This window comes from Oncorhynchus nerka, linkage group LG27 (assembly GCF_034236695.1).
Source record: "Oncorhynchus nerka isolate Pitt River linkage group LG27, Oner_Uvic_2.0, whole genome shotgun sequence".
NCBI classification, from domain to species: Eukaryota; Metazoa; Chordata; class Actinopteri; order Salmoniformes; family Salmonidae; genus Oncorhynchus; species Oncorhynchus nerka.
The window spans coordinates 23,949,609-23,965,397 of record NC_088422.1 but is presented as its reverse complement, the minus strand read 5'-3'; the positions used below and the strand labels follow the sequence as shown (position 1 = coordinate 23,965,397).

The window sequence follows — 15,789 nt, the reverse complement described above, 5'->3', positions numbered from 1 at the left end:
ACTACAGCATGCAATGACATTCTATATGATTCTGTGCTTCCAACTGTGTGGAAACAGTTTGGGGAAGGCCCTTTCCTCTTTCAGCATGACAATGCCCCCGTACACAAAGCTTGGTCAATACAGAAATGTTTTGTCGAGATCGGCGTGGAAGAACTTGACTGGCCTGCACAGAGACCTGACCTCAACCTCATCGAACACCTTTGGGATGAATTGGAACTCTGACTGCAAGCCAGGACTACTTGCGATGCTGATCAAGCTTCCACATTTGCTTAATATTTTGTGCTGCAGTATTTTATACAGTCAGCAAGTAATCTTGGATGGTATGCATACCACTAAGTTAATTGCTCCCATCTGTAAACCCCAGAGAGTTATAATACAGCCATGACACTTTTAGGGTCTTCTTTTCATCTGGGCTCAACAAACACATCGAAATATGTGAAATTATTTCCTGAGGAAAGGGTGCGTAACAGAGCAGTGGGATGTTTGCTGGTTTGATGCGTTGACGTGAATTTCAGATGCATCGCCCTAATGGAATTAATCTGGCTGGAGAGAAATTGCATTTCAGCGCTAAACCAAGGCAGGGATGATGAGAATGCACGAAGACGGATCGCCAAGGCAGCCGACTGCCATTCAATGACTATCCTGCACTCTCAACCGCAGTGCACATTTGCCGTCCGTTTTACATGAGAAAACATGTTAATTTTTTATCAAAATACCAATACGTATAGCCAAAATCAGCATCTCGAATCGAGGAGATGAAGGCTCGCACATTTTAATCGCTTTTCTTCAAGGAATGAAAACGCTCCAAGATGGTCCGCATCTCAAACGCCCTGGGTTTGGTCATATTGATGGTCGCTCTTCTCATTTTATCCTTAATAAGTTATGTGTCCATTAGAAAGGACAGCATCTTATCTTCCACAAAATATGACAACATGGGAGGACCACCACGGATAATGTTCCACGCAGGATTTCGGTGAGTAGGCTAAATCAATACCTTGAAACTCATCATTTTTTATTTTGACATGACTCAAACCACCTGAAATTGTCAAATAAGATGTCATTTATGTCACCGACAAGGCGCATGCGTGACAATTTTGTTCCTAACAATCTTTATGATTGTTTATGTCCACATTGTTCTGTAGGCTATGGCATAATATGGCTAACTGCATCAGGGCCTTAATAAATAATCAAAATCAATAATATTCTGCTGCACGCTACAGTAGCCTAATCTAATGCAAATCCCTGCATCAATTACATTTCATTTTTTAAATTAAAATTCAACTGTAGAATCATTGAATGTTAAAAAATGCCATATGTGACAACAAATCATTGCTCGACAAGGAACCTGTAACGGTTTTCTAATGTTGAAGGAGAGTCGGACCAAACTGCAGCGTGTCGATTTCGATCCATGTTTAATAAAACAACTTAACACGAATCAACACACAAACTCAACAAAACAATAAACGAAACGAAAACCGAAAACAGCCTATACATGTGTCTACAAACCTCTAACAAGGACATCAAGACACACAGGACAATCACCCACACCAAACTCAAAGAATATGGCTGCCTAAATATGGTTCCCAATCAGAGACAACGATAAACACCTGCCTCTGATTGAGAACCACTTCAGACAGCCATAGACTTTTCTAGAACACCCCACTAGCTACAATCCCCCATAATACACACCACATACAAAAACCCATGCCACACCCTGGCCTGACCAAATAAATAAAGATAAACACAAAATACCTCGACCAGGGCGTGACAGAACCGGATTTCAAACAAGAGAACTGTCCAAGGTGCTGAGTGAACGAATCTTGCCTATTGTGACAACCCCACGCCTGAATGCATGTCGTAAATGGGCTTTGGTCAGTGCTATCTGGAATCCTTGGGACGTCCATACCTTAAACCCTTAACCCCTACCCTAACCTTAACCCTTAACTTAACCCGTTTAAAGTCAACTTCAATGGGGTAGGGACGTCCCACTGATCCTGGATAGCACGGACTGAATGGGCTTGGACATATAATCGAAATAAAGAATATTCCTCTGCACGCGGCTGTAGCCTAATCTAATGCAAATCCAGCATCAATTACATTTCTTTTTAAATGAAAATTCAACGGTGGAATCATTGAATGTCCATAAGTATTCACCCCCTTTTGATTTTTTCCCTTCATATTTCGTTGCCTTACGAAGTGGGATTGAAATGGATAACATTTTAATGGTTTGTAATTGATCTACACAAAAGACTCCATATTGTCCAAGTGAAAATAAAATTCTACAAATGTTTCCAAATTAATACAAAATCATTAACTAATATAGGCTAATGTTAGTCGTTGCTTAAGTATTCACCCCTTTTGAATGACTACTCTGTCCCCCATACATGCAACCTCTCTAAGGTCCCTCAGTCAGGTATTGCATTTCGAGCACAGATTCAACTACAAAGACCAGGGAGCATGGTCAAGGAGTATGGTCAAGTTAATAATTAAGCTGTGTATTAAACCACTCAGATACAACAAACATATGTCATCATTCTGAACTGAGCTGCAGGACAGGAAGGAAACTGCTCTGGGATGTCACCATGAAAAACAGCTACAGAGCTACAGACTGATGGGAGAAAACTGAGGATGGATCAACAACATTGTAGCAACTCCAAAATAATAACCCAAATGAATGAATGATTGAAAATAACAATATACAGTAAATATAACTAATACAAATATTAAAAAACATGCATTCTGTATGCAACAAAGCACTAAAGTTATACTGCAAGAAAACACAGCAAAGGAATAACATTTTTGGCCTAAATGCAAATCGTTATGTTTGGGGCAAATCTACCTCCTTACCTTCATAAAAAGAAACGGGATTGCGCAAAGCACATGCAAAATCCTACTGCAAAACCTGCTTCAGTCTGCTTTACACCAGACACTAGGAGAGGAATTAACCTTTCAGCAGGACATTGACCAGGCCAAATCTACACTGGAGTTGCTTACTAAGAAGACAGTGACTGTTCCTGAGTGGCCAAGTTACAGTTTTGACTGAAATCTGCTTGAAAATCTATGGCAAGACTTGAAAATTGCTGTCTAGTCATGACCCCCAACACCTTGAAAGAGCTTGAAGAATGTAAAAAGAATAAGGGGCAAATATTGCACAATCCAGGTGTGCAAAGCTCTTAGAGACCTACCCAAGAAGCCTCACAGCTGTAATCACTGCCAAAGGTGTTTCTAACATATATTGGTTCGGTGGGGGGTGAATACTTTTCTAATCAAGGTTTCATTTTTCAAAACATTTTCAAATTGAAGACATTTTTGTTTTGTCATTTTGATATTACAGTGTATTTTGTGTAGATCGTTCACAAAAAAATTAATTGAAATCCATTTGAATCCCACTTTGTAACACAATAAAATGTGAATAAATCCAAGGGAGTGAATACTTATGATACTCAATGTAATGCTTACAGTACATGCTGACAATATCAACAGTGTCTTTACTAAGGGAAACTCTCTTCCTCTCAGGTCCCAGTTTGCCCTGAATTTCCTGGACCCGTCCTTCATCCCATTAACCCATGCTCTGAATGAGGAGCTGCAAGGGAAACCATCCAAATGGACATTTAATAGGACCGCCTTTTATCAGCAAAGGTATTATGATTATGTGGGATTTCTGTAATAATCTGTAGAAACTTTTATATTGTTTGTGAAGCAGTTTAACAGAATACTGTTTGTGTTTAGTAAAACATTACAGTTTATTTGCCATTTGCAGTTGGCTACATAACTACATTTGGTAGAAACAGCAGCTGTGAGCTGATATTTTTATCTGTTAACTACCTTTCAGGAAAGAGATCTTCCATTACATTGATGTGGCCAACAACTTCTCCCTCACCAAGAACGGTGTGCGCGTCGGCCAGCTGATGCACTTCGACTTCTCCAGTCACAAGTATGTCTTCTCCATAAACAAAAACCTGAAGTCACTGCTTCCTGATACTTCGCCAATCCAGAACAAACACTACAACGTGTGTGCCGTGGTGGGTAACAGTGGGATCCTGACAGGCAGTCACTGTGGGCCAGAGATCGACAGCGCCGACTTTATCTTCCGCTGCAACTTCGCCCCTACCGACTCCTACTACAAGGATGTGGGCCGGAAGACCAACCTCACCACTTTTAACCCCAGCATCCTGGAGAGATACTACAACAATCTGCTGACCATCCAGGACCGCAACAACTTCTTTCTCAACCTGAAGAAGCTGGAGGGGGCTATTTTGTGGATCCCTGCGTTTTTCCTCCACACCTCGGCCACCGTCACACGGACCCTGGTGGACTTCTTTGTTGAGCACAAGGGGCAGCTGAAGATCAAGCTGGCCTGGCCAGGAAACATCATGCAGGATGTCAACAGGTATGGAGAAGGAAGGGACTGAGTTTTGTGCCAGAGTTCTGGGCATCAGAGCAGTCATGGGTGGTTTTGTTCTCATTTTCAGACACCATTGTTACTACAAACTGTACATTTAAAAAAAAATGCTGGATTGCAGGCATTGGGTCACTTAGTTGTGTTCTTTAAAAAGAGCAAGGTTGGGTTGTTGATGCTGGGTTATTGAGATATAACCCAACAGAGGTATGGATTAATAGGGGCGTGGCTTTTAGGTAGGGTTTTTTGGCCACCGGTGATAGTAAATGTCATTCCTGTTCATTTGTTCTATACCGGATGTTACGGTTAAACACTTTTCAAGCTTTTATGAGGCTTACAGAAGGCTTACAGGAAAACTCCACCCCAAAAACATATTTTGGTATTTGTTTCATTAGTCCATTGTTGATATAGTCCCAAAATGTGTTGTATGTCAGCAATCAAGTTAAGATATATAACTTTCAAAATAAAAAATACAGCCGGTATGATGCATTTTGCATCATATGTTGCTACTCCTCTAATAAGCCACTTTTATGTTCCCCAGCAAGAAAACCAAATAACGTCACTCAAAGAGAAGGAGTACTAACAAAGAGTCACTGACCACAACCAAAATGAAACAGGTGGGGTTTTAGGAGGGGTTCCGAAAGACACTCATGGGGGTGTCCACTGAAAGTTGACTAGCAACAACAACTGGGACCTAAAAGACACCCACCATGACCGCCCAGTAAATTTGCCCAAGAAGAGGCAAACAAAAAAAAACACACCAAACAGTACGACAGTAAGCAAAACAAAAATGGGAGCAAAACGAAAACTGGGAAGGTCAGATTAAGGATTGTTTTAACTCTCTACATCTCTCAAGACAACTGGAGCACTGGGCCAGCCACTCGTAAATATCACCTGGGTCAGCACAAGTGAAACACCTCCCACTAACGAGATGACAACAAGGTGGCACCAATCGGTGCACCCCATGTGCTAGCATGCATCCTCAAAATATAAATGGAAAAACCAAAGCCTGTAACACCTTCCCCCTTAAGACAACAAATATATCCTATATGTTTGTTGGACAAGTTTGCTCTCAACCAACAGAAAATAACTACCATCTCACAACATGATCAACTTAGATGCGTCACCTTCTCCAATATAAACATTGTGTCTACTAGCTGTCAATAATTCAATGCCAGACAGAACTGCCACTTTTTGGGGGTAAATATACAGTGAAACAGAAAGTATTCAGACCCCTTCACTTTTTTCCACATTTTGTTAAGTTACTGCCTTATTGTAAAATTTATTAAATAGATTTTTTCCCCCATCAATCTACCTACACACAATACCCCAAAATGATAAAGCAAAAACAGGTTTTTAGAAAAAACACGAAAATATCACATTTATATAAGTATTCAGACCCTTTACTCAGTACTTTGTTGAAGCACCTTTAACAGTCAGAGACTTGTCCTGAAGCCACTCCTGCATTGTCTTGGCTGTGTGGGTTTGGGTCATGTCCTGTTGGAAGGTGAACCGTTGCCCCAGTCTGAGGTCCTGAGCGCTCAGGAGCAGGTTTTCATCAAGGATCTCTCTGTACTTTGCTCTGTTCACTATTGCCCTCAATCCTGACTAGTCTCCCAGTCCCTGCCTCTGAATAACATCCCCACACTATGCTGCCACCACCATGCTTCACCGTAGGGATGGTATCAGGTTTCTTCCAGATGTGATGCTTGGCATTCAGGCCAAAGAGTTCAATCTTGGTTTCATAATATTTTTCATGGTCGGAGAGTCCTTTAGGTGACAAACTCCAAGCGTCATGTGCCTTACTGAGGAGTGGCTTCCAACTGCCACTCTACCATAAAGGCCTGATCGGTGGAGTGCTGCAGAGATGGTTGTCCTTCTGGAAGGTTCTCCCATCTCCACAGAGGAACTCTGGATCTCTATCAGAGTGACCTCGGGTTCTTGGTCACCTCCCGATCAAGGCCCTGCTCTCCGATAGCTCAGTTTTCCCAGGCAGCCAGCTCTATGAAGAGTCTTGGTGGTTCCAAACTTCTTCCATTTTAGAATGATGGAGGCCACTGTGTTCTTGGTACCCTTTCCCAGATCTGTGTATCGACACAATCCTGTCTCAGAGTTCTACTGACAATTCCTTCAACCTCATGGGTTGGTATTTACTGTGCCATGCACTATCAACAGTGGGACCTTATATAAACAGGTGTGTGCTTTTCCAAATAATGTCCAATCAATTGAATTTAACACAGGTGGACTCCAATTAAGTTGTAGAAACATCTCAAGGATGATCAATGGAAACAGGATGCAATTGAGCTCAATTTCGAGTCTCATAACAAAGGGTCTGAATACTTATGTAAATAAGATATTTCTGTTTCTTATTTTTTTATACATTTGCAAACATTTCTAAAGACCTGTTTTTGCTTTGTTATTAAGGGGGATTGTGTGTAGCTTGATGAGGGAAAACATTTATTTAATCCATTTTAGAATGAGGCTATAATGTAACAAAATGTGGATTAGGGGTCAAAGGGTCTGAATACTTTCCAAATGCACTGTACTGTATGTACTTAAAAAATATATACAGTACCAGTCAAGATTTTGGACACACCTACTCATTCAAGGGTTTCCTTATTTTTACTATTTTCTACATTGTAGAAAAATAGTGAAGACATCAAAACTATGAAATAACACATAAGGAATCATGTAATAACCTAAAAAGAGTTAAACAAATCAAAATATATTTTAGATGTTAGATTCTTCAAAAAGTAGACACCCTTTACCTTGATGACATGTTTGCACACTCTTGGCATTCTCTCAACCAGCTTTACCTGGAATGCTTTTCCAACAGTCTTGAAGGAGTTCCCTCATATGCTGAGCACATGCTGGCTGCTTTTCCTTCACTCTGCGGTCCAACTTATCCCAAACTATCTCAATTGGTTTGATGTCGGGTGATTGTGGAGGCCAGGTTATCTGATGCAGTACTCCATCACTCTCCTTCTTGGTCAAATAGCCCTTACACAGCCTGGAGATGTGTTGGGATCATGGTCCTGTTGAAAAACAAATGATAGTTCCACTAAGCGTAAACCAGATGGGATGGCGTATCACTGCAAAATGCTGTGGTACTGTAGCCATGCTGGTTAAGTGTGCCTTGAATTCGAAATAAATCACATACAGTATCACAGAATCTCAAATATAAAATACATTTTGATTTGTTTAACACTTCTTTTGGTTGTTAACACAGTTCTGATGTTGTCACTATTTTTCTACAATGTAGAAAATAGGAAAAATAAAGAAAAAACTTTGAATGAGTAGATGTATCCAAACCTTTGACCGGGTAATGTAACCAGTTGCTGACAAAGGCATAACACCCTCCAAAATGAAGAACTGGGCTGCCCCAGTATCTCGCAGTATCTTCACTGGCTGCTTACCAGCATCTGCAAAGACACAAACCCGTCTGAAACAAAGGGCTCATACACATCTCATACAAAATCTTGTTTAGGAGATACACCAGTTCCAACCAGAGACTTAATGGGACCTTTTTGGGCTAGGTGTGCCGCTAGCATCCCACCACGACAACATACCGTGAAATTGCAGAGTGCGAAATTCAAAATACAAAAATCGTAATATTAAACATTCATGCAAATACAAGTGTCTTACATCGTTTAAAAGCTTAACTTCTTGTTAATCCAACCGCGTTGTCAGATTTCAAAAAGGCTTTATGGTGAAAGCATACCATGTGATTATCTGAGGACAGCGCCCCACACCAAAATACTTTTCCAAACCAGCACAGGCGTCACAAAATTACAAGTATAAATAAAATAAATCACTTACCTTTGAAGATCTTCCTCTGTTTGCAATCCCAAGGGTCCCAGCTACACAACAAATGGTTGATTTGTTTGATTTGTTTGTTGGCGCGCTTGATTCAGTAATCCACTCATTCAACTTGCATACAAACTAATCCAAAAAGTTACCAGTAAAGTTCGTCCAAACAAGTCAAACAATGTTTCTAATTAATCCTCAGGTACTCTAATATCTAAATAAACGATAACATTTAAGACAAATAATAGTATGTCCAATAGGGAAAACTACAACTACTTGTTCGTTTTTCAAAAAACAAGCCTGAAACCCTTTCTAAAGACTGTTGATATCTAGTGGAAGCCATAGGAACTGCAATCTGAGAGGAATTCTTTTGAATATCCCATAGGCTTGCATTGAAATGGCCTGTGACCTCAAAAATAATTTGGGATGGGTTCTCCTCTGGGTTTCGCCTGCTATATCAGTTCTGTTATACTCACAGACATTATTTTAACAGTTTTAGACAGAGAATTTTCTATCCAATGCTATCAATTATACGCATATCCTAGCTTCTGGGCCTGAGTAACAGGCAGTTTACTTTGGGCACGTCAGTCATCCGGAATTCAGGATACTGCCCCCTAGCCTTAAAAAGTTAATGGGCTGGAGTGCTCACACAACAAGAAACAGATTTTTCTCTCTTTCTCATTCTCACAGGAGTAATTACAAACTGTCGGATAAAAAAAAACAGTTTTCTGCTGATTTTTATCTTTGGGCACTGTAGAAAAGGACTGAAACCTTGCGGTAGGAGGTGACTTCTCTGGATTAATTTTTGCATAGGGATAACAATTGGGTGTTTTATTTGTGAAAGTAGTTTTATGTGTCAACACAAACTCATCTGCCACAACTGCAGCTTTCTTAAGAGTGAGATCCTTGTGCTCATAAATGTATTGTAGGTAGCAACCCTTTCGTGAAGCCAATTCTTGAATTGCTCGAGAAGTATGAGTTTCTTTAAATCCTCAAGGTCCCTGACATCTTGAGAACCACAACACTGATCAAAAAGACATGCTTGTTCCCTTGCTAACTCAACATGGCTTTGTGATTCTGTCTTTCGTAATTTACGGAACTGTTGTCTATATGCCTCTGGGACCAACTCGTAAGCCTGAAGGATAGCAGCTTTAAAAGTTTCATAATCTGAACTCTGCCCAAGAGATAAAGCGGAATACACTTTCTGACTTTACCCACAAGAACACTTTGGAGGAGCAGTGACTAAATGTCTTGCGACAATTTTAGGGAGGTTGCAATCCGCTCAAACAGAGTAAAATATACATCCACCTCCTTTTCATTGAAAGGCGATACAAGTCGGCTGTTCCGACCTGACAGGTCGCTCCTACCAGGTGGCGTGGCGAGAATCTGTCTCCTCACCACGTGCTCTCACCACTGGTGTCCCCCAGGGCTCTGTTCTAGGCCCTATCCTATTCTCGCTATACACCAAGTCACTTGGCTCTGTCATAACCTCACATGGTCTCTCCTATCATTGCTATGCAGACGACACACAATTAATCTTCTCCTTTCCCTCTTCTGATGACCAGGTGGTGAATCACATCTCTGCATGTCTGGCAGACATATCAGTGTGGATGACGGATCACCACCTCAAGCTGAACCTCGGCAAGACGGAGCTGCTCTTCCTCCCGGGGAAGGACTGCCCGTTCCATGATCTCGCCATCACGGTTGACAACTCCATTGTGTCCTCCTCCCAGAGCGCTAAGAACCTTGGCGTGATCCTGGACAACACCCTGTCGTTCTCAAATAACATCAAGGCGGTGGCCCGTTCCTGTAGGTTCATGCTCTACAACATCCGCAGAGTACGACCCTGCCTCACACAGGAAGCGGCGCAGGTCCTAATCCAGGCACTTGTCATCTCCCGTCTGGATTACTGCAACTCGCTGTTGGCTGGGCTCCCTGCCTGTGCCATTAAACCCCTACAACTCATCCAGAACGCCGCAGCCCGTCTGGTGTTCAACCTTCCCAAGTTCTCTCACGTCACCCCGCTCCTCCGCTCTCTCCACTGGCTTCCAGTTGAAGCTCGCATCCGCTACAAGACCATGGTGCTTGCCTACGGAGCTGTGAGGGGAACGGCACCTCAGTACCTCCAGGCTCTGATCAGGCCCTACACCCAAACAAGGGCACTGCGTTCATCCACCTCTGGCCTGCTCGCCTCCCTACCACTGAGGAAGTACAGTTCCCGCTCAGCCCAGTCAAAACTGTTCGCTGCTCTGGCCCCCCAATGGTGGAACAAACTCCCTCACGACGCCAGGACAGCGGAGTCAATCACCACCTTCCGGAGACACCTGAAACCCCACCTCTTTAAGGAATACCTAGGATAGGATAAAGTAATCGTTCTCACCCCCCTTAAAAGATTTAGATGCACTATTGTAAAGTGGCTGTTCCACTGGATGTCATAAGGTGAATGCACCAATTTGTAAGTCGCTCTGGATAAGAGCGTCTGCTAAATGACTTAAATGTAAAATGTAAATCAAACTCTGTTGAGTGTGCAGGATAGCCTGATTGGATTTGGAGCACTTCCAGATCCATCTCTCTTAATCACTTAATTGAATGGCATTCTTGTTTTAGTCTGGTGTCGTGACTTTACTTTCATTAATCTGATTACTTATTTATCTAATCAACTAGCTATGTTTAATTGTTATCATGTAACAATAAACTAATTAGGAATTTGGGGCACCACGAGAGCAGTTGTTTAAAGAGTTACCATCTCCAGAATTATACTCTAAAAGGTCTTTACCGATCACATCCATAAAACAGTCAACCTATTAATCATAACCTCGTATCAAATCGTCATTCTGAACAGTCATAACCTCCTGCATCTGCAAAAACCCCAGCCTTACTTATAATTCATTACTACACAACGTGGTTTAATTATTTATTTACTAGCTAACTAAATGATAACACAGGATAAACATGCACACTTAAACACATTACAAACAGGTCCCGAGCGTACTGACACAACATATGGTGGCTTGTTACAAAGGAGATGGAGAGGAAGAGAGAGAGAGAGTCACTTCTCTCACAGTAATCATATACTTTGCACATGAACCGCCGCCCATTTGGAGAAAGAAATCATGAAAGTATTTACGTGTGAATGCCTTCGTTTGCCATTTATCTCGGTCAGAACCAGTGTTAGGCTTTCTGCGGCACGCTTGTAAGGCTCTGATTGTCCAAAAGATGTCGTTCACTCGTCTCTTCTACTGTTGCTCTCCTCTGCCGTCGCCCGGAATCTGGCGACATGTCGGGTAGTCCTGAACAGAGCTACAGAGCTCACTCTGCTTCCACTTTCTCTGGAAGATAGGCTAGCCAGCCGTGTAGATGGTTCTCATTGGGGTTCAGAGTAGCGTACTACAGTGATTTGAGAAGAGTAGTGGAATGGTCCCACTTAAATTCGCTTTTCTAGATACTTTAGGACAGCAAATCAGCTGTACCAGTGATTGTCCGGGAGGTGAGCTTCTCCCCTCTACTTTGTGCTGATATTCAGAGTTTGAACCACTTTGGACGTGAGCTGCAGCTACACGCCTCTCTGGTCTGAATGTTAACTTCTTTCCCAATCCTTTTATGCACTCTGGTCGAAAGGGCCTACAATACTCAAGGGAAAGAAGATCCTGGACAAGCCCCCATTTTGTTATGTTCCCCAGCAAGAAAACCAACTAATGTCACCCAAACAGAAGGGGGAACTATCAAATAGTCACTGACCACAACGAAACAGGTGGGGTTTTAGGAGGAGTTCTGAAAGACACTCATGGGGGTGTCCACTGAAAGTTGACTAGCAACAACAACTGGGACCTAAAAGACACCCACCATGAGCGTCCACTAAATTTGATTAAGAACAGGTGAACCAAATAAAAACCCACACCAAACTTAAAGGTAGGAAGTGGACCAAGAAGAAAACAGGGAGAGCCTACAAAAAGTGTTAATCCTTCACATCTCTCAAGACAACTGGAGCACTGGGCTAGCCACTCTAAAATATCACCTGGACCAGCACAGGTGAATCACCTTCTCACTAACAAGATGACAAACCAGCACAGGTGTAATGCATACTATACTGACTAACAAAATATGAATGGGAAAACTAAAGCCTGTAACAGCCACACCTCCTGAAAATAACCTGGATCAACCCAGCATGAAAGTGAATAAAACAACTGATGGTTACATTAACCCATGTTTTAGTTAATCCCAACATGTTGGGTTATTCATGCAACCCAACTGTCTGGATCAAAATAACCCAGAGTGTGTTCTGTCCATTATTTACCTAGCACTGGGTTACAAAAAACCCCAAATTGGGTTGTTTTTAACCCCGCATCTTTTAGAGTGTAGATGTTCTGTCGAACAATTCATTTTCCATAGCTTACACATAATTGTTTTTATTGTGTTTACTTTTTTCCCACAGGTATTGGAAGACCAAGAACCTGTCTCTCAAGCGACTGAGCACTGGTATCCTCATGTACACTCTGGCCTCGGCCATGTGTGAGGAGATCCATCTGTATGGCTTCTGGCCCTTCGGCTGGGATCCCAACACAGGCAAGGAGCTGCCCTACCACTACTACGACAAGAAAGGAACCAAGTTCACCACCAAGTGGCAGGAGACCCACCAGCTGCCCAGTGAGTTTAAGCTGCTCTACAAGATGCATGGAGAAGGTGTGACCAAGCTGAGCCTTTCACACTGTTCCTAGACATTCCATCCTGGGTGACCGGGCTTAAGAGATTCATTTGGTGACTCTCCAATACAGCAGCTGACCTTGCGCTCACGTAATATATTTTGCGACTCAAAGCAGGCAATGCATGATTTAGAATTAATACTTTTATATTACGCTTTCACTCTAGAAACACACTATCATATCACCATTGCATCTTGCCTCAGCTTTGTCCAATGTATGTAATTCACACTAACACGTTGGGTTGCGAGGAACATGGCAGAATATTCCAGATGTGGATTACTGGTTGATGATGACGTAACAATGTATGTTATGCTGAATATGTCACACTATCATCATACAATATTTCACATCACTTTATTTGCATTGCTACCATAATTGTGTGGATAAATTGATCAATAAAACACATATAACCTATTTCAACAAGAAAACACAAGGGAATACATTTAATGCAAAATAATCACTATTTCCAAACAGTATTTTTCATAGTGTAGGGGTCGGGTGGGGGGCATACTGTTATTGTTATTTGGCTGTAGCCTTACTTCAAAGGGATTTGATTGTTCTTCTGCTTAGTCTCAGGGATGGAGTTGAGATCAGTGTTTTTTTCTAATCAGATTCAAATGCCTCCACTGAGGTGCAAACAGACACACTGTCTATTTTCCAGCCCTTTTGAGCATACAGTGAACCGCCACAGGTGCCAGTAGATAGACAATGGGCCCAGCCAGCACACTGCACTGTTTTCAGATTTGTTTACAAGGCCTCTTTATGTATGTAAATTGCTGCCCTATATAGATAAAGATACTGCAGTGATAGCCCTAGTCCCACTATTTTATTGGGATTCTGGTGATAGCTCTGGTAATATTTCAGTTTGAGGATGAATAATCTGCATTCCAACACCAAGCCATAGACTGAATTTAATTACAGTAAACTTTAAAGTACATGTATATTGTTGTTATCATCATCATTAAGATTAAGAATTAAAGATGCACTATGCAGAAATGGCTCTGTCATTTCCTGGTTCAAACTTTTTTGAATAGTTTGCCTAATTTCAGTTTATGTGATAACAAGCAAGTATAGTGTAGATAATTATTGTACCATCCAAACCTCTGTGAAATATATTTTCCATAACCAAACATGTTGTATTTTCAGCTGTTTGAAGCTGGTGTAAAAAAATGAAAGTAATAGAGGCAAAAACAAAACTTAAGAACGGGAAGCATAGAAATAACGCACCTAGAACAGATCTACAGCTTCTTAGACTTGCTTTTCAATGTGAATTTGGTCGGGTCCCCAAAAAGTTACATATTGCAGCTTTTATTTTTTAAAGTGCCTGTGTTCTGTTTAAATTTGAAATGACTTCAAATCTTATATTTTCAAAATATGATAGAACATCATAGTGATAAAAGTTAAAGGGATTTAACACTGGGATGCATACAGTAATATATATATATATTATGTATTGAACCACCTCAAATGAACACTACTTCCTATCTTTAGTCAATAACACATCACTATTGTTATGATGTAACAACACAGGGAAACATTTTGCATTCTACCACATAGACATTACTTTGACTTTTTAACCAGATATTAATGTTTTGATTAATAATTATAGCATCTTGTACAAAGAGCATGATACACTATTGAATGACATTGCATGTAAGAGACTAGCAAATGTTCAAGGCTAGTTTTATACAACATTTTTGAAGGAGATTATGTTTCGAGGGGATACGGGTGTTTTTTGTTATTATTTGTATTTGCCCTGATATTTTAATTGAAATATCATCAGAAACTTTATATGAAAGTTGTTTTAAAGCATAAATTCCTATCAAACCACTGGGACCAAAATGATTAGTTTTCCCTTTCTGACAATGAAAGAACTAATGTAACTTTATTTTTTATATCTCTAGATTATCTTTACTTTTCTCAGCAAAATGTTATATGAAAAATATCAAGTCAAGCTCCACTATGTTAGAGGATTGGGTATGGATTGGACATTTTTAGTACTTAACCATTGATGTCAGTACAACGACTTTGCTCAAATGGTACAACATGATATCCACATGACTCACAGCACATGCACTCATTGGGAAGGTGGTGACCCTGCTTATGAGTTCAGATTTACTATGCTCATAAACCAGATCATTGGTTCTTTTCAAGTTCTTCAGTCTTAAATGGATGATGTATGCCCACAGAAGTATTTTAGAACATACCAATTTGTTTTCCCATCATAGGACTGTCTGTCATCATTATTATAATACAAATATATGATACTAATGTGCCATTAGTTTGCTAGGTAGTACTTTACTCTTAGTCCACACCCTGATTATGTAGATTAGATTTGAAATGTAATTAGATCTTTCCCTCTTAGAATGTTTCATATAAGTAAATATACCAACGAATGCCCATTAAAACTAGACATGTTAATTTATCTGAATGTAACATGATTTGAAATGTTGGCTTAAGTATGGCAATGATGTACAACAATATCTTTCATTCGATGGAGGTTTTTTATTTGATGATGTGTCGACAAATGATTTCCTAAGATAGAAAACACTTGGATAGTTGTGTGGTATATTTGTCTTTTCAGTCTCATCTAATAGGTTCTGTTGGTGATTTATACTATTTCTGCCGCCATGAATGTCTTCCTTTGACTGCTTCCATGTACTGATCATCACCAAAGAAGACTATTGTACTGCTCACATGAAGGAAGGGAATTTATTATCCCCACATTTCCTTAGAGAAAAATGTCCAATGTGTGTGTTAGTGTGTGCCAACACTTTTGTTTTCAAAAGGAATGGTACCAACAGAACCCAGTGGCATAGCGCAGTTTTCAGTCCCCCCACAAGGTCTAAGTTTTATAGCTAATTTCATGCTATTTTACAAATT

The 15,789-nt window shown here is 40.7% G+C and overlaps 1 protein-coding gene across 1 annotated transcript; it reads left to right on the top strand.

Annotated features, from left to right (window-relative positions):
• The first annotated feature begins 444 nt into the window (after positions 1-444).
• On the top strand, positions 445-15,462 carry LOC115111394 (alpha-N-acetylneuraminate alpha-2,8-sialyltransferase ST8SIA3-like). Its single transcript, XM_029637401.2, has 4 exons — positions 445-973; positions 3,517-3,639; positions 3,833-4,390; positions 12,639-15,462. The coding sequence occupies exons 1-4, from the start codon at positions 810-812 to the stop codon at positions 12,919-12,921; spliced, it is 1,128 nt and encodes a 375-aa protein (XP_029493261.1). The 5' UTR covers positions 445-809; the 3' UTR covers positions 12,922-15,462.
• The last annotated feature ends 327 nt before the right edge of the window (positions 15,463-15,789 follow it).

Coding starts and splice junctions, on each gene's coding strand:
- LOC115111394 (XM_029637401.2), top strand. CDS start 810: ATGGTCCGCATCTCAAACGCCCTGGGTTTGGTCATATTGATGGTCGCT. Junction 3,640..3,832: donor ACCGCCTTTTATCAGCAAAG/GTATTATGATTA, acceptor ACTACCTTTCAG/GAAAGAGATCTTCCATTACA. Junction 4,391..12,638: donor ATCATGCAGGATGTCAACAG/GTATGGAGAAGG, acceptor TTTTTCCCACAG/GTATTGGAAGACCAAGAACC.